The sequence below is a fragment of the Cebidichthys violaceus genome, unplaced genomic scaffold, assembly GCF_023349555.1.
Source record: "Cebidichthys violaceus isolate CVI_PGR_0920_01 unplaced genomic scaffold, fCebVio1.0.p SCAF_20, whole genome shotgun sequence".
In the NCBI taxonomy this organism is placed as follows: Eukaryota; Metazoa; Chordata; class Actinopteri; order Perciformes; family Stichaeidae; genus Cebidichthys; species Cebidichthys violaceus.
The window spans coordinates 9233741-9258899 of record NW_027176373.1 but is presented as its reverse complement, the minus strand read 5'-3'; the positions used below and the strand labels follow the sequence as shown (position 1 = coordinate 9258899).

Below are 25159 nucleotides of genomic sequence, written 5' to 3'. Positions count from 1 at the left end.
TATGCAGTGAACTAATGCCAAGACGTTTTTGGCTGTAAGACTATTAAACAGAGAACCACAATACATTTTGATCAACATGATGTAAGAATTGATAATGTAGGAACAATGCAGACAATTGTACATACTAATTTGCATGAATGTGCCAAAGGACATGAAATTTGTTCAAATTAACACAAATGAGCACAAGGGACTAGATGATTCAGAGGTTGAACAAGTAGTTTTGAAAATTTAAATTTTAAGCACATTAAATGTACATAGTTACTTTCCACTGCTTTCTGCAAGCAATATTTATTTTGAAACTGTGAAAATATTTGCAAGGTTTTCAAAACTTAAACTTTAAAAAGGCTGATATGGTGCCAATGTGACATAACTCTTGTATCCACTTTATAATAAAGCGAAGTTCACCAACCATCAGAGGCAACAGCAGGATCACAGTGCTCTCTAGTGGTGAGGCAGGGTGGAGTGTAGATGCTCCAAAGTTTGAGAATCATTAGCAGGGAGTTACAAAATGACTAAATCTTTTCAAAAGAAAATGTGAGTATACTACTGTCACATCTACTGGCATGAATACATATTCTGTGAGGTTAATGTTGAACTTGGACCCTCAAGTGAAATTTAATTTAGGGATGACACAGTGGTGGAAGAGGTATTCAGTCTTTTCTGTTTTCTGTCTGGATTACAGAATCGACAGAAAAAGAAAAGATCAATGTTGTAGAACAATGAAAACAACAAAAAAAACAAAGCAATAACTTTGTATAGGCACTGAAAAATTACATTCAATGACAGACCAAGGATAACATTGCTAAGAGGTGAGAGGGGTTAGAAAAGGAGAATGTTACTCCTCTCTCCTCCATTTTCTCCTTTTTTATTTCTTCAGTCTCTTCTTCTCCTTCCTCTCATTTTCTTCTCTTTCTTTCTGCTCTCTCTCCTCCTTTTCTTTTATGTCCTTCTTCGGCCTTTTTTACATCTCCTCCTTTGCCTTCTTTTCCTCACTTTTTATCATCGCCTTCTCTTTGTCAGTTTTAAAAGCAAGTTCCTGAAATGACAGAGACAGCATATAATTCCGTATTTTCTCTTTGAAAGATTAAATCTCTGATCTATTAGAATAATCAGTTAGTCGTGTACCTGAAGCTTATTTTTTTCTTGCTCCCATCTGAGTTCTTTGTTGGCTGTCTGCTCCCTCAGAGCAGCATTTTCTGCAGCCAGCTCCTTGTTTTCTGCTTTGTAGTCTAGAAGGACTTGTTGCAGGCCGTGAAGGATTGTGCTGAAATCACACTGGGAATACTGAAAGTTATAAATATACATGCTAAAGACAAGTGAATGAAGTGTTTCTATTTGTATTTGTGGTAAAAAAAAAAAAAATCATGCATTGCTTCAGCCAAAAGTAAAAAAAAAAAATGTACTACGTTATAATGTAAGGTAATGATGGTATTCAAAGGTACCATATTGTAAAAAGTGAAATTTTTATGTCTCTTTTAATAGAAATCAGGCTTAATATATTAACTGAGAAAGTATCAAAATGCTACAATCCACGGAAAACTTGTCATGTAAACTAAAGTACAGTGACACGAAAAGTCTGCTACTGCAATCAAAACTTGATAGATTGATTGATCATGTTGTAAAACTTCATCCACGACAGGTCAAATGTCTGATAAACTTTAGAGACAATTGTGGTCATGAAAAAACAAACATATAACACTAACTCTTTCATCTTACTGTCCACATCTCTTTAATATAATTAATAGCCTATAAATAATATGGAGGAAAATCAGTGGCCATTCTATCTTAATATCAGGCTACCCTTCTCTTAAAAACTACTCAAAATAATTGTATTTGTTGAAGCTTCAGACAAAAGATGAAAAAAAAGAAGAAAAACTAGGCTGTAAGTAAGTGTAGCACTAAAATAATGTCTGTATGTGTCCCCTGCTCAGAAAATCTTACCATGTCGCCTTTCTCCACATCTATTGAACACAGATACTGTAGCGCTATTGAAGTTGTAGTATTTACTTGTAGTTCTGGTGTACTTTCCATAGTTGTAGTTTTCCACAGACGTTTCTCTGTTGGAGGTCGGGTTGTAACTCACTGGAAGTTTGTCACAAGGTTTAAATCAAACACAATCTGTAGCTTGTGTCATTACAGTTTTCAGAATGAGATGATGTCACGAGACTTCAAAATGTTACAAATCCAAACAACTTTATTAAACACATCGATGCTCATATTTACAAGACAGCATCCAAAGGGATTGTGTGTTTGTAATAAGTCTTATAGCACATGACCCTGGTTACTATCTCAGAGATCCAGATACTGGACACCAAAAGGGAAAAGCGCAATTATCTATTTTTGTTTGCATTTATGTAGTGGATGCACTACCTATCTAGTGAACATTTAAGTATGTTGGTTCTTGTTTTGAAGTCCCTTTTGCATTAAATAATGTATGTCTCACATTGGAACCCGAGTAGCCAGCACGCTGTCTATACCATCTATGAAAATCACAAAGAAAGTTGCTGTTTTAAGCACACATGCAACTACTGTGAAAATGAAAAAGCATTGTTATATTTGTGCTCAGTGTTGAAACTTAAACTTATTTTGAAGTTTGATGTTATGATTTTTGGACTTTTTTTTTTTCTTTTTTTTTTTTTTTTACATATGTACTTTCTACAAAGTTTGGGCGATATGACGATCTATACCATGTAACAATATAAATTTGTGTACTTAATGATTTAACCCGAAGTAAGTGTCCCTTTGATATCTGTTCAGTGTAAGTTGTCTTTTGTAATTTATCAATATTTCAGGGTTATCAACACAAAACTGCAAACAAACTGGCACACTGAAATTCAGGGAAATCTGTGCTGTGCTTGTCAAGTGCAGGTCTAATTACAGTGTAAACCAAAATAGTGAAAATAGGGTAGACAAAATCATAATTTTATTTTTCTACATTACAAAACAGCTCAAACCTCCTCCTCCTCACCTGCTCAGAACGGGTGTTTACCACAGTTCACAATCTAGCAGGACTGTCCTGATTGTTTGCCATGGGGACCAAAGATGTGCATAGAAGTATCTAGGCTTTCTCGTCATCACTTCCTTCCAGGCTGCTATCTGTAGAGTCTGCTTCCTCTTCCTTTTCCTTTTTCTGTGGTTCTGTTTCGGGATGCTGTTCGGGCTCCGTGGTGCTGGATGGTTCTGTGGGTTCTGTTTTGGTGGTGCTGCCCTCTGCTGGCTTGGCAGTGTTGTTCTGCAGGCCCTTCTCGCCTCCCTCCAGGAAAGTGGACCAACCCTTAAGTCGCTCCTCCCGCTCACGTGTTGTCTCTTCCACCTGCACAAACAGTATCAGCATTAAGGCCGCAAATTCTTTCCAGATGCAGAGTTTAAGTTAATCAAGTTTATATCACAATAACGCAAATATCACATGACTTGTTGGTAAGAGTGATGACTAGCTTCAAAAGCTTTAAATATTTTCATCATCCTTCTCACTTGCTAAATTCCCATTTGTATTTTGCATTCCGTTTACCTGATAGTCTGTTGTTCCATCCCAAAGCAGAGCAGTCAGCTGCCTTCCACCAAACCAGCGACCATTGAACGACTCTATGCACGCATCGGCTTGTTCAGGCTCCTTAAATGCGACTGACGCCACGCCGTCCGGGTGTCTCTGCAGCACAAACACAACCACATACCAGCTCCTTATTGATGTCACTAACATACAATTCAAACCATTCTACTATGAATGAGCATGAAGGACATTAAACTCACATCAAAGAGGATGACCTTCTTGACTTCCCCAAACTTCGCACACTCCGTCCGCAGATCCTCACGGTACTCATTCAACTCCAGTGGGTCTTCCTACGAAGGCCAGCGCAGAGACCACAGAGATTAATACCCTCAACAGACAGTGTGCGTGTGTGTGCGTGCGTGTGTGTGCGTGCGTGTGTGCGTGTGTGTTAGTCTCTCCGCACCTCAAAGTCACTGGGGTGGAACATGTTCCTAATGATGACAACTTTTTCATGTCTTTTCCTCAATTCTCCTTGCTTCTCTGGCCTCCAGTCCAACTGTCTGCATGGACAAAGACACAGACAAGGAAATACTCAATTACTTGTCTTCTCTTAATCCACTTGAGCATTTTGGCTGTTTATCCCTACATGCAGAGAGGGACTAGTAGGAGGTTAACTAAAAAGGAACATGGAAGTAGAATGTACTTCTGTTGCTGCTGCAGTCTTTTCCTATAATCTTTGTTCTTCTTCTTCTTCTTGCTGGCGTCGTACTGGCCCTTTAGCTCAAACCGTGCTGCTTCCACGTGGAGTCTGTAACCTCGGACCTCGGACTCGTCAATCAGACGCAGAGCCAATTCCACCGACTCCTTCTGCAGAGAATCACAAACACACACTGTCACTTCACTGTAGTGCAATGCAATACTACTGCAACTAATACTTCTTCTCTATACTGTGCCATTCCAGCCAAAAGCCGTGCAGAACCTTGTGGTCTCGCAGCTGTGGTAACTATTTAGACAAGGACAGACGGACCTTGAGATAGCAGCAGAGACCATCTCCCTTCAGATTTCCCTCTTTATCCTTGTAGAGTTTGACCTTGTACTCTTCAGTTATGGGGTCCCGCATCACAATGCCGCACTTGGTCATCAACTCAGCAAACTCGTCATTGCTGATGTCCGGAGGCAGGCCTGAGGAGGAAGAAGACCAGGAGAGAGGAGAGAGTGAAATAGGATGAACAGAGTCAGCTATTCACTGGACAGCTGTCTCCTTGACAATGAGAAAAGAAATGTTAGTAATACCAACCTGATACGTAGACGTTCGTGTTTTTATTGTCCTCTATATCAAACCATCCTACAAGAACGAGAAAGGGACAAAAAGCATTTATCAAAAAATACATTTGTACAAACTCAAACTCATGTTGTACAATTGTACATAAAAAAAACACTATTGTAGACAGGGGTAAAGGTGGAAACATACATCAATACAATAAAAAAAAACATTGTTTACCATTTGTGTGTTAGTTAATCCACTAGTTTTGTCTCTTCTCTATGGTTGTGGATGTCACTTTACCTGGGTCTGCTTTTCTCTTCTCCCCTTTCTGTTTGGCTTCTTTAGCTGCGGTCTCATGCTGGTCTGGGTCCTGGTTCTTGTAGGAATCTCCTGGTTTCTCCTTTTCTGAGGGCTTGCTGTGTGGTTCTGGGGCTGCTGGGTTGGAGCTACTCACTGCAGCTTTGTTGGCATCTGGATCTCCATCCTGAGTGAAGCCATAGTTGGCCTGGTAGGCAGCAATGAAGTCCTCCGTTATCTGGAGAAACGAAGCAAAACGTACTTAAAATGAACACTGAAACTGTTACGACTACATACCAAAAAGAGGTCTGCAATACAATTTAGGGTGAATAGACATCTCTATTTTGTGCTTCCAAAAATGCATTTTATTGCCAAGTGTGTTCTGGTATGATGGAGACCTTGTACTGTTGTGTTAACATTATTGTTGCTATGCCACAGTGCCCCCAGTCAGAACAGCATAGTATATTAATCATAATTAATCGAAATCGCAATATGGCCTATTACAATTTTTATATAGCAGGAGGTGCAATATTTGTTAATATATTTGTGTGGTGTCAACATACTATTTTAAATTAAATACTGGCATGCTGCAGAGATGTCCTGGCCAACCCATCATATTCTACAGGCTTAAGAAAACCATCTTTGTTTGGTACAGATTCTCGCAAAAATTGCACCATTATCATTTGAATATGTTATTCAATGAAAATTAGGATAATGATGTAAAAATAATAATTTCCTCTAATGTCGCAAATCATATATCATTTTTTTCAAAATCATTAGCCTACTGTGCATTGCAAAGTCATCCAAACTTGCACACAGTAAGGCTAAACAGAACAAGTACAATCCATAATATAAAATGCAAAGACAAAAATAGGATAGAAGCTCAGAGACTGAGATCCTTCAAAGAACAAACATATGAAGTAGGAAAACAAGAGTTCATACTTTAGGGAACCAGGCCTTCTTTTCCGGGTCCCAGTCATACACGGTCCCATCCTCTGGGTCCGTGTAGGTGTTGGGGTCAGAGCCACCCTCATTTCTCCGATCATAGAGCTCCTGCATCCGCAGCTGCTCCATAAACTCTTTGTTGGCATTTGCTTGACCACTCATCTGCAACAAGCATGTGAAATGATCCAGGTCAACAAGCATTCCATTTCAACATGTATGTATAAAGCAGCTGTATTATACCCCAATGTGGCAAAGAATCTCAACGTGTGGCAGGATAGTAAACGCATATGACAAGCCAGTGCTGTAAAAGAAACAATAAACGACTCTGCTTAGCCTATAAAACATGTCAACATCTTGCTCCATAATAAGGCCCTTTTACAGCCACGCAATTAAAGAACCAATCACATGTTGCTACTGGCACTGTCACCGCCCCGTAAGTCCTGAAAAGGGTGTCAGTCAGTTGCTTTAAATCATCACACTATGGCGCGTTTGATGAACCGACAACATGAATCAGTGTCAGCAAGATAGTTTAGACTAATCTGTGTTTACAAGGCTGTCGATGTTCAGTTCACATGAGGATAATTGACTGATTAACATTTGGTAACATCTAAAGGTGTGTGCTTGTGAGTATTAAGATAGTTAGACGATACATGATTTGATGTTAGCCAACACAGCTAACATTGGTTAACGCTAGCCATCGTTACCTTTAACAACAATAACGTTAGTCCAATCTAAAATCTGGTAGGTTCAAAGCTTAACGAAATATATTCCCTCCGTCTAAATACCCAACCACAGAAACGATCTGTGTTTTGAGAATTCAGCTAGTGTGTTAAATAAATATTACCTTTAGATTTACGCGCAAACGTTTTACCCTTCCAGCCGACACTTTAATGAAGTACTTCCGATGTCAGGTTTCGAATGCGCATGCCTGTCAACTGGAAATTAAGCGCTCGATTTGTTATACAGCGTCTACCTTTTTTTTTTTACCGTAGCATCTACCACGGTCACTCCGCCCGCAGTCTGCTGAGGACAGCACTGATGTAGAAAACAAGCGCCCACGGCTCAGCTAGCTAGCAGGTACGTTAGCAGACCTTTACTTGGGTTTGTCATGGCGGAAGGCAGCGGTAACGTTAACGTCAGTCCGGGCAACCTTCCACCGGGAGACCCGCAGCTCATCGGTATGATCGTGGAGCATCTGAAGAACCGTGGGCTTTTTGACGAGTTCCGTCGAGACTGTATCGCCGACGTTGATACGAAGGTAAGCCAGTCGGCTAACGACAACACCGCCTTGGCTAACGTTACAGTTACTGCTGTGGTTAGAGAGCCAGACTCGAAGCTAAGCTCGTAACTTCAGTCGCTACTTGTAATTGGTAACTATATCATGCTTTCGTTAGGTGCTAATTTGTTGCTAGCAGTGTGTTCTTCTCATTGTTACCATATACTTTCCATGTTACTGTATTCTGTGCTGCATCACTGCACAATAACTGGGTTTACATCGCTGTCACTGTTATTGCTGCCAGCCTGCCTATCAGAACCTGCGACAGAAAGTTGACAACTACGTCACGTCGCACCTGAGCACACAGGACTGGAACCCGTCCATCAACAAGAACCAGATGAGGAACGGACTGAGACAAAGTGTTGTCCAGTAAGTGTTACTTTCAACTGTCTTTGACTTATTTATCGTCCTCCTGTACAATTCAAAGGAACGACAATGTAAAGTGACCAGCTACTTTATGAGTGTAGGATATTTCTGTTGAAGAATTGTTTTCAATTTCTTCAAGATGAGCAACATTTTAGCCTGCAGCTAATGATTTTATGGCAGTTCCGCCCAGTCAGCGATACTGTACATGAGGTCATCGTGCAAGAATATGTTGTGCATTCCATGAAGATTAACCACATCTTCCTGTGTAAAGTCAGCAGAGTTCCTCTCTAATGGTGAACCTACCTAATTGTTTTTTCTAGATCGGGTATGCTGGAGTCCGGTGTGGACAGAATCATCACTCAGGTCGTCGACCCCAAGATGAACCACACTTTTCGGCCACACATAGAAACTGCTATCCATGATTTCTTGTCAGGGGAGAGGAGGGAGGAGAACGTCTTGAGTTGTAACTCTGCACCGTCTGAGCAGACAGAACTACAGGAGGCCCCACCTGCTTCTGGCCCCAAAACCCCTTGAGGTCTGTTTTTAAAAACTGAAGTACAGTGTGAGGTCGAGGACAATTTAGAAATACAGTTAAGGCATCTATATTTTCCATCCTGCTGCAGGTACACATGGTGGTCTGCACATAATGTTGTACGGCTTTGTTAGCCTTTTGAAAGGTGCAGTATCATACAAGAGGAGGATGACAAAGAAAAAGAAGACAACGAGCGTCTGGACTGTTTCGGCATTCAAAGTCTTCAGCATGAGATGTTGTTTGATGGCTCATCTGTGGAAGTTGGACAATGCGGAGTAGTGCACTTTCACTGCACAGCTCTTCCTATAAAAAAAAATGTGCGATATCGACATTTTCCACAAAAAACATGTTGACTAACAATATGTTATTGATTCATGAAGTCATTGGGCTCGTTTCAGCTGGGAGGATTACAGGAAGAAGATCCTACAGTTTCTGTTTAACTCAGATTGAATTATTGAAAGACATTTATGTAAATATATTTTTATCAGCATCTAGGTGTCTCAATTTGTTATCACACTGTCATATTTCATTTTTGTTGCATGTTTAGTATGCAGCATTGATTGTGCATCCTATGTGCTTTACTAAACACAGTTGACATCCTGTATCTCTACTTTTTTCTTATTGTACCCATTTGTAGTCCCTGTGCCTTTTATTATTAGCAAAGATACTCTGCGGTATGCAAAGCTATTGTGTTAGTTTTTGAAGCCACACAGTCAATTCTTACCTGATTGTTTCCTGTGTAATCATAAAACCGAACCACTAGGTGGGGTAGTTTTTCTCAGTTAGGCATTTTAAAGCCAAAATCCTCCCAAAAGTATTCCGAGGCTTACATTTTCGAGGCAAACCTGCTGATTCCACCACATATACAGGCCTATCTGCATGTTTGAGACAGGACATGAACTATTACTATATGAGGTGTACAACTTGGAGTCGCAGTGCATTGAGCGATGACTGGCTCAGCACACTTTGCATGAGCCTGTCCTATCAGCTATTTGTGTTCTTCCAGTATTGTAAGATATACCATCAACCCTGCAGAGGCATGCATAATGGTGGAAGGAAAAACGTTTTTATGTAATTATCTCGACGTAAGCCACGAGTAGCGTCCCTATCTGCTTTTGTTTTGAATATGCTCACAGGATAAAAGGGATTTCTCAGCAGTTTCACTCAAAGCCTCCTCAAATCCAGTCTTAAACTTCAGTCCATCAGTTTTTGGTATCTGCGCGTGTCATTGCAGCTTGTGTAACTTTATTGATTTAACTACTTGTTTTTGGCATTGATCCACACGTTAACACAAATGTGTGTCAGAGAGTGTGTCTACAAATCTCATGCCCTCTGTCTGCGTGTATACTATGTGTGTGAGCTGTGTAAAGTCAAATACGCTTTTACGTATTACACTGAACTATTTGAATAAATCAATGGATTAATCACTTCTTAACCACTTCACTTATTCATCATGTAAGTGATACTCATGGTCCTCATATTTGTTCAGCTAAATTACAAAATCATATCTTCTTATTTTTTTAAAGTGTGTTGTATTTTTATTTTTTGAACTTTCATGTAAAACCAGAAATTAATTATTAATTATTCGATTAAATGGTGAACTGAATACATAAGAGCAATACAAGCAACTGATCTGAGTTCAAACACCCAGACGTTATGGTAAAAGATTCCTCTTGAGTTCAGTAACCGCAAAGCAGATACTGAATGAATGCAGAAACGCATCCAGAGGCAGACATGTTATTCACAGTTCGAGCAGGAGAGGCTCCTGCATGTGTGCTGTTTGCACAGTGGTGTCTGTATGCATTAGTGTGTTCATTGTCGGGGTGAAGGGTCATTGCGTGGGTGGTCGTCAGGGGTTGTGTGAGGGAAGCTGTGGGATGATGTTTTGAAGCAGGATGAGACGGAGCGCGCTGAAAAGGTCAGGGTGAAAAAAAAGTACTCTTAACGAACGTCCGAACATTACCCCCCCAAAAGAGTATGTCTTCCCCAACTGGGCCCCTGCATGGACACACACATAAATACAGCCTTTCTCTGTACCTTGACCTCCCACTACAACACACTCACACACTCTCCTAAAACATCTTCACTGAAGGCCTCTAGGATGCAGGGTAGATAAGCCTGAGGAGGCATAGTAGCATGAATTGAGTTTTTTTTTTTTTTTTTTTAACTCGCTTGGCAATGCTGATACCACGGTGTCACATGACTGAGGCCTGTCTCTTTGTTGATGTCAAGGGTCAGCGGTCATGGCTGTTAAGAGACAAAACACGACCACAACAAGTGAGCTGTAGGAATGGAGCGTATGGGAAAGAAAACAAAAGTCAAAGCATAACCCACCTTGGACTCGCAAGCAAAAGCATGTTACTCTATGATGTGACCGCAATAGCTTACAAATTGTCAGAAACTTATTCTAACCAAATGAAGCCTAATTACCGATCTGAAAGTACAAGGTTGTCCGTTTTTTGTTGTTTCCTGTCCCATGTAGTTTTAAAGAATTTTAAAAAATCTCACTTACCTCTAGTGGTAACCATGATTATACATGGTTTAGTTGTATCTGCTGAGTTTGGGATTCCTGCCATGAACGAGGTCTCTGACCGAAAGCTTGCTTTTAAATTTAAATGATGAGAGTGTGTGGGTGTTTTTTTCATTATGATTTCACCCCAGTACAATGGAGGATGACCACACAATAAGTTAGTTATTATATTTGGTCACAGACATTTCAACCAGACTTACTATTTTTTTTAGGCAAGTTCAAGTGTCAGACACAACCTTCTTAATCACATACACCGCCTGGTGGCAACCTCAAAATTAAAGTCAGAAATAATTATTCAGCATTTAAAAAAAACAACATTTTGACGATAGCCTGAGCTAGTCGGAGCATGTTTATGTTTGTGTGTGTGCATTAACCAGTAAGCAAGCCATTAATAACAAATGTAGGGTTGCATTAGGTGGTTGGCAGGTGTTTATCCATTCTCATTGCTAATAATTCAGTTATAAATGTCAGTAATATATTAATAGATGCTCATGGGTTTCTCCCTTTCTATTATGTAATTGAGTCAGCAGTTATAAATGTTAATAGGTCATTAAAAAAGGGTTGACGTCTGCAGTAGTCTGCATGGCTATAGCATCTTAGTCTTCTTGAGATATATGTGGTGAAAGCTCTTTTTTTTCCCAACCTGGCAACCCCATGTTTCTTTGTATCAATAATTAAATGTACTTGAGCTATAAAGCATTAGCCCAAATGATGTATTAACTGTCAATAAAGCCATTAATTTCAACTCTTGACCCCATAAATTGTGCCTTTTTAGGGAGTGTTACTGGATATATTGTATAAGAATACTATAGGCTTATTCCTATAAGCATATCAGACAGATGTGATGAAAAAAGTGACAGTTTACAGGAATGTAGCACTGTAACACAGCATTTGTGACCCATCTCTCTCTCTCTCTCTCTCTCTCTCTCTCTCTCTCTCTCTCTCTCTCTCTCTCTCTCTCTGTCTCTCTCTCTATCTAACTCTTTCTCTCTCTCTCTCTCTCTCTTCCCTGCCAACAAAGCAGCTGCTAATCCTCAAACACACTCACACTCTGGCTGTTGGGTAATTGAGTGTGGATGTCTTGAGTTTTTGACCTTCCTGCAGACTCCAGGAACAGGAAGACCTTATATCAGACAGCTGTTATAAGAAAATATTTGGATATTATTATTTTATTGGACACTGGAGCACAACAAATGTGTCTTGTTGGATGCTCTTATAAAAACACATGATAAAGTGCCGTTGATCGTGTCCTTCCAGTGGAGAAAACATGATGAAGTGTCCTCTTGGAAGCTATAACATGAGGTAGAATATATGAAAGCTTCCTCTAGGATGCCCTTCCAGTGGAGAAACGAGATGCAGTGCACTAACGGGCGTCCTTAAATGAAGACATTATTTAGCCCTTGCCTCTCAGACAGTCTGAGTCCGCCACTGATATTGGATACGAAATAGGAAAACTAAATCAGATCGAAGCCCAATCAACGAGTTTATTTAATCGCAGCTACATTCTGTTACTGTCGGTCCTCTTTTTCTCTCATCAATGATAAACTTTTGGCTCCGTTGTAGTGTGTTCACAGGGCTGCGTTGTGATTGGTGGAGATACAATGTGAACGCGCAGTGCTCATGTGGCTTTATATATTTCAGGCGTCATGCCGCGGAAAATACTTTACAGCGGAAACTCTTCTGCAAGGCTGTGCCCGTGCTGCTCCAACCTATACAACGAACAATCTATACAAACCAAAATCTTGAATTCAAAGCTTTGGTCAGTCGACAGCATGCCGGCGAACGTGTCCGCTGTGGTTTTTCTGCTCCTGGCCTGTCAACAGGTGCTGACCACGGATCTGCATGATGCCCATGAGAAACAAGTGAGCCATGTCAAAAAACGCCTGTCCCTGCAGAGCACAGGTGAGTTAACAGCAGGTGTACTGCTGCCTTAACTCTCTACCTTTCATCAATTGCTGTGACTAAATCCGGCTGTAGACACTGACATGTTTGGGGAGAGGCTTGGTTTAGTGTTTAAATATGCGCTTTTTGCATTTAGTGCAATTGTATTGTTTTTGCAAGTATTGTGTATTTACTCTGCTGGGGAAACCTTATTTTAGGCTTCCTTTCTGTCCAGATTTAGCACCGATACAATTGGGCATGTTGTATGTGGTCTGTCTGCGGCATTGCAATGCTTCTCACCGGATGCCACTGTCCAATAGCCTTGGTGACGACACACTGCCATGTACATTTGTTATAATATTTATATGTATTACAAGTATATTATTACTGAGTCTCCTTTGATGTGTATGCAGTGAAGTGAGGTAGGTTAAACTGACGGTAAGGCGACTGATGGTTGCCTAATATTTTCATCTTCTATATGTTGGCCTTTCATTGCATCAGCAGAATAGTTTGCATGCCGTGCACCCCTAAAGCCTGTATCAGTTTAATGTATCCCTACCCGGCTGAGTTTGTCCCGGACCGAGCCGGTCCATCTGCTCTGATGGTGGCTGTAACTCAATGCGCCGCTCCGGCGGCTCGATCCCGTCAAAGCACATTCCCTCCGTACCAGCAGGGCGGCCTGACCTGCAGGCTGCACAACATCAACAGAAGCATAAACTAGTAGAGACCATGAGAACAACATACTAATCCTATATGTTCGTTAAAGGTTAACGTGAAACTAACAACAATAAGTGATCTGTTTCATGAGTCCCACTCGGGTGATATTGTCACCTCAGCAAAAGTGAACAAAAACTCTTCTCAAAGCTGAACTGAAATGAAATATTGCTTTCAAAGTGAAATAAATTCTTTCCATAGTGTTGTCCAGTTTGAGCTTGCTGTCTCTATCCTACTGTCCACTACAGTGTAGCTTGTGTTATATAAACTCTTAAACTTCCCAGAATCCAAACAAACTATACAAGAACATTGAACTCACAACAGCCTAAAATTACATGATAAGGGCATTAACTTTTCTTTCTGTAGAACTGAGGCAGTCCAATGGACATGACAGGTTGATCCCAAAGTATCACCTGATGTGTGATATCATTCTATTTGTAATGCTTATATTGTCCTCTCTAATTAGAATACAGCACACATATGATTTGAGAGACACGCTTGCTTCTGTATCCCTGTATGTTAATACTGATCTCTCTCTGTGTCCTTCTGTCTCTCTCAGCGGAGATTCAGAGTTGCCTGGTGAGTTCAGGGGATGTCGGCTGTGGGACGTTTCAATGTTTCAACAACAACTCCTGTGAAATCCAAGGGCTGCACCACATCTGTCTCACTTTGCTGCACAACGCCGGGCGCTATGACTCACAGGTGGGCTGCAGCACGACAATTCAAAAGAAAAAATTAAATGGAATCTAATGGAGTAATGGCTACAGCTAACCTATTGTTCATTTTTTGACGAAAGCATCAAATTTGATACATGCAGCTTTATATATTTACAAGAGATGTGGATATTGTGCCATAGCAGATTGGCATTCTGATGTGGCAGTTAGAACCACCCCAAAGCAGGTGTTTCCATATTTTCAATTTCTCAAATATTAAATTTTATTACAATGTAAGGCAAAAATAATTGAACTGCAGCCTCTCTCATAAGAGACACCCGCAGCACAGGCCAGACCAGATATATCATCCCTCCAGCGTGTTCTGGGTCTACCCCGGGGCCTCTTACCAGTCAGACGTGCCTGGAAAACCTCTAAAGAAAGGCGTCTAGGAGATATCCTGATCAGGTGTCCAAACCACCTCAGTTGCCCCTTTCGACTTGAAGGAGCAGGGGCTTTACTCCGAGCTCCCTCCTGATGTCTGAGCTTCTCACCCTACCTCAAAGGCTTAGCTCAGCCGCCCTATGAAGGAAGCTCATTTTGGCCGCCGTTCTCATTCTTTCGGTTGCTATCCAAAACTCATGACTATAGGTGATGGTCAGAACGTAGATGGACTAGTAAATTGAGAGATTTGCCTTCTGGCTCAGCTCTCTCTTGACCACAATGGCCTGGTACAACGCCTGCAGCACTGCCGACGCCGCACCGAACCACCTGACCATCTCACGCTCCATTTTACCTTTACTTGTGAACAAGACCCAAAGATACTTGAACTCCTGAAGCGAGTCACTGCTTTTGGCTGTTATTGCTGTTAGTCCGATGGGATAGGAAAGGTTGACCAACCACTGGTGGACATTTAAAAAAAATGTCTGCCACGGCCACTATGATGCAAGTTTTTGATGGTCCATTACCCACTTTAGTTCCCAATATATCTATCAACACATCGGCCAAATTTGGAGCTTTTGTCACAAAATGAACAATTGTTATGTTATGTTGAGCTATGCCTTCACACTTCTGTTTGCTTTGAAAATATTGATTCTTCTGTAGATAAACTATTTTGTGTATACTCCTATCCCTACTGAGCAAACAAATATGTAGGCATGATTTACCTTTTCATCCTCCTGTGCGTCTTTTGTTTGGGAAAAGTAACCCTTGCATCACCTACTAACGTCAATGTGACTTATATGTCATGTACTACTATACTATGACTTTTCATAGGTAATTTTTATGGGATACTACACTGTGACTTTTTCTTTTTTCAATTTGATGGCATACTGTACAATTACTGTTTCTGTCATACTTTACTTTGGCTTCTTTATCACATACTTTACTATGACTTTTCTGATTTTTATGGCATATTATTTTATGACCTTTTTATGATATACTATTATTTGACAATTTTGGTATATTATACTATAACTTTTTTGAATTCTTTATTGCAATGATGAGGTACTATATTAAGACTTTTCTTATGACATTTTCATGGCATAATAACCATGACTTTATTACACCATGCCATAACTATGATTTGTTTATGACATACTTTACAATGGCTTTTTTATGGCATACTATACTATTACATGTTCATGATATACTATAGTATGACTAGTATATGACATTTCTATGCTATGCTATTGTACGACTTTTATCATGACACTTTTACAGCATACCATACTATGACTTTTTTTATGGCTTACTATACTATGACTTTTTGTCACGTCATACTATGACTTTCTTAGGACCTTCTATATTATTGCCTTTTTATTAAATACTATACATACTATACTATGGTTTTTCAATGATATACTTGGTTTTGGCTTTTTATGCCATACTATGGCATGACTTTTTTATGCCGCAGTATACTATGACTTTTTGTATTACATTTATGCAAGTCTAATGTGTCTCCAGCATGAACAAGTGCAGTGGATGATGTTCATTATGTAATGCAGTTCTATACCATGACAAACAATATGATAAGAAACCAAAGAATATAAAATGTAAATGTATCACTTTAGGACCACAGGACAAGTTATTTACAGGGTAGATATGTATGCTATAGCAGACAAAATAAATGCAATTTAATTTCAGTTGAACGTAACGTTAGTGTGTTAATGCCTATGGTGTCTCAACAAAGGAAAATATTGCACTTGCCTATAACTCAACTATCTTCTGGTAAGTGGACACACATACACCTACTTTGACTCTGTAAAATGATAGATATGCCCCACTCTTTCACAACACATGCATGGTCGTTTTTATTCAGTTTGTCTCACTGATGCATGCCTAATGTTACACTGTTTCTTTATTCACTTAAGATAACGACCACACACAAGCATGTCAGATTCTGGTGGATCCAAATGTACACAGAAAATAAAGGACAGTCTGTAGGAATATCATTTCAAACAGGAAGTGACAGAAGCCGGGGAGACGGCATACGTCCCATGCCAGATTTCACATTGTAGTACATGCAGCTTTGCTGACCGAGCCATCAGAAATGAAACTGATTCCTCCTGTTGCCCTCCTCCTCCCAGGGAAAGTCATTTGTGAAGGAAGCATTGCGGTGCATGGCGCTGGGACTGCGGCAGCGCTTCAGCTGTGTGAGCCGCCGGTGCTCAGCGGTAAAAGAGATGGTGTTCTTGCTTCAGAGAGAGTGTTACTCCAAACACCAGCTCTGCCTGGCACCACGAGACCACATGGATACTATGGGCAACCTGGTCCAGTTCCACCTGATGTTTCCCCCGGGGTGAGAGACAGAGACACACAAACAGTAAACTTTCATTACCAACATCCGCTGTGGAATAATACAGTATTGACCCGTAGTTAAAAAAAAAAAAAAGTAGTAAAAAGTAATAGTATAGTATATTGAAAAAATCTTTAAAAAGTCATATCAAGTCGAAACAAGTTATGAAAATGTCATAGTGTAGTATGTCGAAAAATGTCATAAAAAAGTCAGTATATAGTGACTTTTTTATGACTTTTCGACATGCTATACTATGACATTTTTATGTCGTCGAAAAAAAGCCATAGTATATTTTGAAAAGTCATAAAAACGTCATAGTATAGCATATTGAAAAATGTCAAAAATAAGTCATATTGTAGTAGCTGAAAAAAGTCCTAAAGAAAAGTTCTAAAAAGTCATAGTATAGCATTTTTTAAAAAGTAATTAAAAGGTAATAGTATAGTACATCTAAAATGTCATTAAAAGTCATAGCATAGCATGACAAAAAAAATTAGATATTTTACCATGACTTTTTTTTAACATACCTGTCATATTAATAAATATTATATTATAAAGTCATATTAATGTATTGCATGGAAAATGTCATATTCAGTGTAGTATGTCAAAAAAAAAATTTAAAGTCTAAAAAGTAACAACTGTATGTCACAACAAAAAAAAATTAAAAAGTATATATTATAGTATGTCATAAAGATGTAATTGAAATCATAACAGCATTTTATCAAAATGTTTTTAAAAAGTAATATAGTCATGAAAAAAGTTATAGTATGGTAAGTCATGAAAAAAATCACAATAGTCAAACTTGCTTGTTTCCTTTTTGCTCACTACCTATTGCCTGTCACCTGTCTTACTGTCACCTGTCTGCCAGACCTACTGCTTAATTTGAATCCTGTAAGCATATCTGTACGATAAATCACTGAATTGATCCTGCTGCCATCCTAATATCTGCTTTAGGGTCCAATCGCTGATCCAGTATTCGCTGCACTGTGAAAATAGTATGTCATAAAAGATTCATAGAATAGTATGTCACAATAAATGTATTTTAAAAAGTAATGGTAAAACTTCTTACTATAATATGTAAAAAGTCATAGTACAGCATGTCATAAAGATGGTCAAATGAAAATAAAATGTCACAAAAAGTAATGGTATAGGAAGTCATAAAATATCAGTGTCATAAAAAAATGTCATTTAAAAGTCAGTAGCCTCTTTTGCTCGAATACCAGTCTAATTGCTGTTCCAGTATTCACTACACTGTCACGAGTATAAAATGTCATAAAGTCACGATATAGTAGATCATGAAAAACGTTTTAAAAAGTTATAGTTAAGTATGTCATAAAAAATATGATATAGTAAGTCCTAAAACAAAGTCATGGTATATGTCATAAATCATAGAGTCAAAATGTCATTTTTATGTCATAAAAAGGTGATATTAAAAGTCAGGGTATATCATAACAATGTCATAGTTTAGTATGCAATACAAGTGTATGAGTCAAAATATCTGCTGTGAAAACGTTACAGTCTTACCTTAAGTGGTGTTTTCCTAAATATGCCATAAGTCTGTGTTGAAAGTTGGACAAACTCAAAAATAATTCTCATGTGTGTTTGGGCCATTAGACCTTATGTGGAGCTGATGAACTTCCTGTTGAAGTGTGGCGACACAGTCGGGTTGTGGGTCGGCCAGCGGCTGCGCAGGCAGTGCGAACAACACTGGGGAGCTCTGTGCAGCAGCTTCGGCAGCACCTGCTCCCTCAGCCAAGCAGACGCTCCGCAGCACACCACCGCTCCACCCCCCACTGTGTCCTGGCCCACCACCAATCAAGGACCCCTGCAGCAGCCGACCAAAGCGGCCGAACCAGAGGACAGGAACCGGCTGAGTCAGATCGACAACGCCACCCAATTTGGTCTTCTCATGTCTGAGAAAAACAATGTTACTGCTGTATAAACAGACAGGCGAATCAAGCAAAGGTGCAGACAGGGTACACAGAAGTCATGCACTTATTACTATTATAATAGTAGTAGTTTAGTAACCATAACTTATTAAATCTGTAATATTTACATTTTACAAGGATGAAAACCATTTATCTACCTCACTTCAACATCACAGTAAACCACAGTGGCTGCATCCTGCAGCAAAGGACAGTGAAAACACGAGTAAACACCACAGGGATTCATTCAAGTGCAGCTGATGGCTCAAAGTCAGTATTCTACCTATTTAAATCCGTTTTTTTGTATTTATGAGTATCGTTTTATTATGCACCGTGAAGTAGACATGCCATCAAACGTCATCTTGTAGACAGTCAGGGTTCAGTCTGCAGGAAGGAAAGCACTCTTCTGTTATGACGTTATAAATATGTATTTTTGATGCTCTACTTGACTCACATTTCATACAGACCACAGGTTTCAGCGCTGTTTTGTAACTTTTTATTGAAATTAATCTAAAAAATGCATGTGGAAACATTTTGATTGAAATTAAATAAACTACAATGATGTCATTGGACTTTGACAGAGAGACGCGTGTTAGTCAGTCAGTCCTGTAAAATAGTTCCTTCATATAAATTAATAAAAAGCATCTCCGATGGTGGTAAATGTTGGGTATCCTGCCATCTACTGGCACATCTGTGGCAACTCGTCACATCAACATTTCTCTCATTATATGGAAATAGAAGAATTCAACTTTATTCTAACAAACATAGTTCAACATTCACAACGTCTCTGACTTAATGTGGCAGACTACTTTTACGGGATAGGAAAGTAATCAGATTTCTAAATGAGTTGTCTAGACATCCGAAGGAAGAAAGGCACAAGGTAAATTGTCAATAACTATAACAATGGCGTATTTGGAATAGCCGTCCAGAGCAGATAAACAGACACTTTCTCTGTTGAACACACACACAGATTGTAATTTGACAAAAAGTAAACAAAGTGAGGTTTGATGTATACTATGGCTTTGACCCTTGTTAGTTCTGAATGCCAGATGAAGTACTAAGGCCTCAGAATGCTTCAAAGTGCTTTTCTAAATCAGTCACGTCTACTTCCTGATCAGGAGAGCAGAGGTGTAAAAGTAGACAGAATTTGAACTTCTCCCAATGCTCTGTTCCACTGCTGACAATTTTCATGCACCACTTGGAGAGACTGCCTGAAAGTGTGCACCCTTATCTTAATTTGTATAAATCGCCGCTTCAAGACGACACAGTCACTCAAAAGCCACAGCTCTTGGGATGTGACGTGGGAAAGAAAGAGGACGCTATGACAGCCGACTTTGAGTAGTAGTATAAAAGCTTTTACCTTAAAGACATGGTTGAACAGTACACGTTTGTTTGAAGCATGCTGAGGCTTTAACCCTATCACTGTTGTTGCATGAAACCTCATATTACCAATTTAAGTTTACCCTTTATAAACTCACAAATTGCATATTGTTAAGCTAAAAATGAGGAAGCAAAACAATATGAAAAGTGTTCACTTGACACTTTGTCTCTTTGTGCAAAAGTCCAGTCTTCCAACTCTGCATACCTGTCCATACCTGTTTAAAGTCCCTGTGGTAACTTTCTGGTGAGTGCAGCCTGGGTGAGTTCTTTAGCCAGGCAGCTAAATGAAAGGGAAGAGACGTTTCTTAAGGATGTAGAGGACGGTGGCGAAGAAGAGGGCCAGAGCCAGGAAGATGAGCAATTTGTCTGTCAGCTCCCGCCGGTTGTACTTGAGAATCAGTCTCCTCCCCAGGTGAATGGTTCCTGTCATGCTTTTAAACTCGTCGTTGGTTTCATGCACCGTACTTGAGGAAGTGGCTGTGTGAGGAGGAGGAAGAAGAATGTATAAAAGGCTTAAGAGGGAATATGTGTTGGTAAATACATAAAAAATATTTTCACAGGGAAAAACATTGTTGTAAATTGGATTTACACAAACTATAACCCTGACAAAGTAAAACACATTGATAAAATAGAGGTTTTCTCTTACCCAGTGTGCCAATAGTGTCCTCGCTCTGCTTCACCTGTTCAGCCATCATCCTGCTCATAGACATCAGACTCTCTGTGATGTTGTTACTGGTTTCTACTAGGCTTTCTTTGGTCACCTTCCTGATACAAAAACAGGCACAAAGCAGATCTGAGGTCTGTATGGAGTCAAATCATTGTTAATATCCGCAAGCACAAATTAAAACGACGCGCAAATTACAATGGCGAGCGCGGCACAGATCACTCTGCACAGAATATCTCTGTTGAATTGAAGCCTGCGAGAAGAAAACCATGCTTTGAGCACGAGGAGCGTTTCCTGGCGCACGACTTCTATCACTGCTCTCCTGCTCGCTAAGCTTTCACCTGCTGGGGGGTTTGCAGCATATGACCAATCACAAGTCTAGTAACTGTCAGCAGAGCAGCATATTTTACAAACAAAGGGCAAACTTGGCTTGACAAATACGATCAAGTTACGATCAAAGTCATCCAGACTAAAAGCAAAAATCAGAGACTGCGTGACTGCATACATTTTTAATCATTTGAGTTCTTAAATGTAAAAATGAATGACTCGTCACAAATTAAATCACTCCATTCGGACAGGATTAATATAACACTGAGGTGGTTAATGATTTAGCTGTAATTATATTATTAAAAAGACAGTCAGAAGCAACTTAAATGTCTGTTTCTAACGATTAGGTGTACATGTTAAATATATAATGGCATGAAGCTGATTGGCTCATCGTGTCAGCGCCACAGTGAAGCTTCTGGATTTACTGACCTTTGTCTGGTGCTCTGGTTTTCTACTCCATGCAGCAGCTCGTCCTTCTCCGTGTTGTCTATGGCTAGTTTACAAGCCAGGTTAGCTTTCCTCCACGCTGTCTGGTTACTGGAATCCACAGAGAGAAATGACACAAAAAACAACTGTCAGAACTTTAGTTTCTGTTATAGATTTCTTCATCTCAACTGGTCTGTGTGTCTGAATCTTTTTGTGTGCATGCTGTTTAAACTCATCAACACCAAATGTAATACTTGCATTTATCTGCCTCTCAAACTACTATTAGATCCAGGTATGAATGTATTGCAATTGTTTTCAAAGGGTCAACATCTAGAATGTTAACTACTCCCAAAAGCACCATGAACACAATACATTAGAGCTTCCACCAAACCTGATGCAAAGAGGTGTTCCAGCCAAGCAGTACAGCTCATTGTGATGTGTTGACTGAGAGCGAAACACAGATTGGTTCACTCACTTAAACACTTGACTGGACGCTGGCATTTAAGTGGGATTGATGATGTCAATAAAGTCAGTGATTCAGGGGGAAAATTCACACACACACCTCAACATTTGCCTTCGCTGGCTCTCCGTCTCTGCCTGGATGGCCAGTCTGTCCGTCTCTCTGTCCTGCTCTCTGGCCATCTGCTCCAGATCCTGACAACAGCACACCACGTCAAATAAAACAGTTATCTGTCAGATAATCTGTCAGATGCAACACAGCACAAACGCGATGTCAGGCCTGACCTGTATTCTGAGTCTGAGCTTGTTGAACTTCTCTTTGACCTGAGAGTTGAACTCCATGAGAGTTGACTGAGGTCCAGGGCAATCCCTGATATCCTGCAGGTAACACAAACACACAAACAAAATGACATGGTATGTATTTATGATTATATGATCATGATCTACTGCTCTAAGGTCTGGAAGAGCAAAACTAACACTGAAACATGACGCTAACGACTCATTTTTAATTTTGTTTTGGAAAATACAGCTCGACTTAAATCATTCTGTTCTTTAAATATAATGTATTTTACTACAAGTTAAAAAGTAGTCTGGTGGTGACCTATAATCACATACAGAGAGGTATTATCAACCTTTTCATATTTATTTGCTTTTAATTTTGTTTATAAAACTCAATAATAAAGGGAAACACTAATCACACACCCAAAGTAATGCTCTATTATCATATTTTCTATATAAACTGAAACATTTTTGGCATTAATCCTGTAAATAAAAAAACATAACAGTAAACCTTTCTTTTGAATTATTGATTATATTTATATTAGTTAAGTGGACAATTAATCGACACAATACTAAAGTATATTTATGACATGTAAATATGTTTCAAATAACATGGTATAATAAATATTATATTTATCTGCAGATGTAGCTACTTAATTAATCAATGAATCGTTTCGTCTAAAAAATTTAAATAAATAAATAAATACGCTCACAAAAACAGTCCAGGCTTTCTTAATAGTTTGTTTGTCTGACCAAAATCCAAGATACTCAGTCTAACGATATTATAAATGAAGACTAACTAAACCAGGAAACATTGACAATTGAAGAACTCTAGTAAATTTTTGATTGAGGAAATTATTTAAAACATAGGTGATTTACATAATCACTTATGTAAATGTCAATAATTAATTCACTGGCGATTACCTAAAAGAAGCGACCAATTGTTTCAGCTTTAATAGATTTAAATGTAAAAATATACATAAAATAGGGTTTACATCTAATGCTTGTGCGTACGTTTGGTAACACTATTGGAATTACAAGAGTTAACTTACAAGGTAACTTGTAACATTCATTGTTCGGTCAAAAGGTCCGGTGTGATGCCTAATAACAGATTTCAACACCCATTTCTCAACTAATAACTTATATTACTCCTCATTTATCCCTCTGACACATCGGCTAACGATAGCTAGTTTCACGATAACGTTAGACAATAAAAACGGAGGGATCACTGATTAGTGATGGGAATAAAGTTAAACACATGTACTATCATTACACTGAAAAACCGGCACTCAGTGTACCTCAATGCCTATTTTAACGGTCTTTGCATACTTAACTGTTAGCTAACATTAGCTTTTGTTAGCTAACGGTTAGAGCAACTTTTAAACTTAATGACATCTCTCCAGAAAAAATTCGATGCCAGCATGAGCAAAAAAAGATGAATCGACAGACAAACCACACGTTTGCAGTTCTTACCTGAACAAGTGCCTTAATTTCTAGGTCATATTTTATAATTTCTTGTCCACAAATTCGGACGTGTACATCAGCGGAAGACGCCATATTTATTTTTGTACGGCAAGCTGGAGGCCCTAAATATGACGCGCGCTGCTGAAGGCGAAGCAATAGTTTTTTCCTCTCACACTGCTAATATACCACTGTGTAATCATTAAATAACTTATTCTGTTAAAATATGATAGACTTATTAACGAATAATTGATGTAGATTATCAGAAGTCTAACTCTGAGTAACACATTTAGTTTTAACATGGCATACCAAATATGTACGGTTTTATAGTAAAAATTCAAACAAAATACTTTTTTCTCCTGGAATCCTTTTCCTGAAACGTGAGACACTTGTAACCTACTTTGTTAGTGTTATGATCTTGGACTCCTTATCTCTTTATGTTTTGTAGCTGTTTTGTATGGCTGCACCATTACATCACATACATTTATTTTACAACTAAAAATGTTGCCCTGGCATTTGGGACACAGGATCTACAGTGGAGTGTAAAATAAATCTCTTGAATGTTCTACTGCTTAACAACACAATGTGAGTTTGTAAAAACAGAACCCCCAATGGGCTTGCATGAGTTTATGAGGTTAACGACTTAAAAGTTGCAACTAATTTAAAGAAGGCAACAATTTCATAATGAAGCAATTAATCAGCTTCACTCCACACGTGTTTACTAAAAAACAGAGCAATGCAGGTGTGATCCCACAACATATGGATACTATGTCCAAAGCTGGAGGATTTCTGGACAGGAGTTTTTAAATAGACTGCATATATAGCTGGACAAATGTGAGAGAGAAATACTGCATTAGTAATAAGTACAAAGACGTATTGTTTAAGAGTTTGCATCAAATGTACCATGTAAAGGCATTTAACATTTTTAAGCTAAATATAGACTATGCTTGTGATTTTTGTTATTTATACATTTCAAAGAAATAAATATGGAAATATGGAATATGCAGAGCTTTATCAAGGGGAAAATAAGTAATAATATCCACATTGATGTATTTGAAGTGATGTTGTATCTTGTGGTCAGTGGGCTGGGAATTAATATCCAAAATTAAGCCAAAAAAGACCTTTTAAGAAGTTTGAAGCCAAAGATGTATTAAGAGAGACAACTTGCAGTGGGAAGGCTCTGGCTGCAGCCTCTGGTTGAGGTAGTTTTTAACACCTTTCCAAATATATGTGGCACAGTTATCCATCCTGGCAGCCATACCGTATTTGGTGTGGCAAGTCTGGTGATATTATGTAATGTCCCAGAGACCCAAACAAACAGTGAAATAAACCTACTAACAGGTATTGTCTAAAACTCTGAAATAGCTTATCCCTCTGTGCCACAGATCTTTACTCTGTGAGCCACAGCGTTACACTGGGTGACCAATTCTTTCACTATGATGAAGGTTGGCACTGAAGTTTATGGTAGGTCAATCCCACATACACTGTCCTAATGTCATAAA

At 39.1% G+C, this 25159-nt stretch overlaps 3 protein-coding genes across 3 annotated transcripts; 1 reads left to right on the top strand and 2 right to left on the bottom strand.

Annotated features, from left to right (window-relative positions):
- Positions 1-2171: 2171 nt before the first annotated feature.
- On the bottom strand, positions 2172-6893 carry htatsf1 (HIV-1 Tat specific factor 1). The gene is made up of 10 exons (XM_068716138.1): positions 6838-6893; positions 5991-6155; positions 5052-5286; positions 4785-4832; positions 4515-4669; positions 4191-4354; positions 3951-4047; positions 3748-3837; positions 3509-3646; positions 2172-3313 (listed from the first exon to the last, which is right to left on the bottom strand). The coding sequence occupies exons 2-10, from the start codon at positions 6153-6155 to the stop codon at positions 3059-3061; spliced, it is 1347 nt and encodes a 448-aa protein (XP_068572239.1). The 5' UTR covers positions 6838-6893; the 3' UTR covers positions 2172-3058.
- A 124-nt stretch (positions 6894-7017) lies between these two features.
- On the top strand, positions 7018-19245 carry LOC137876811 (uncharacterized). Its single transcript, XM_068716611.1, has 7 exons — positions 7018-7251; positions 7514-7638; positions 7956-8167; positions 12339-12599; positions 13852-13994; positions 16531-16742; positions 18351-19245. The coding sequence occupies exons 1-7, from the start codon at positions 7102-7104 to the stop codon at positions 18676-18678; spliced, it is 1431 nt and encodes a 476-aa protein (XP_068572712.1). The 5' UTR covers positions 7018-7101; the 3' UTR covers positions 18679-19245.
- Positions 19144-23777, bottom strand: bnip1b (BCL2 interacting protein 1b). Its single transcript, XM_068716139.1, has 6 exons — positions 23670-23777; positions 22203-22295; positions 22021-22112; positions 21462-21569; positions 20688-20806; positions 19144-20518 (listed from the first exon to the last, which is right to left on the bottom strand). The coding sequence occupies exons 1-6, from the start codon at positions 23751-23753 to the stop codon at positions 20322-20324; spliced, it is 693 nt and encodes a 230-aa protein (XP_068572240.1). The 5' UTR covers positions 23754-23777; the 3' UTR covers positions 19144-20321.
- Between the last annotated feature and the right edge of the window lie 1382 nt (positions 23778-25159).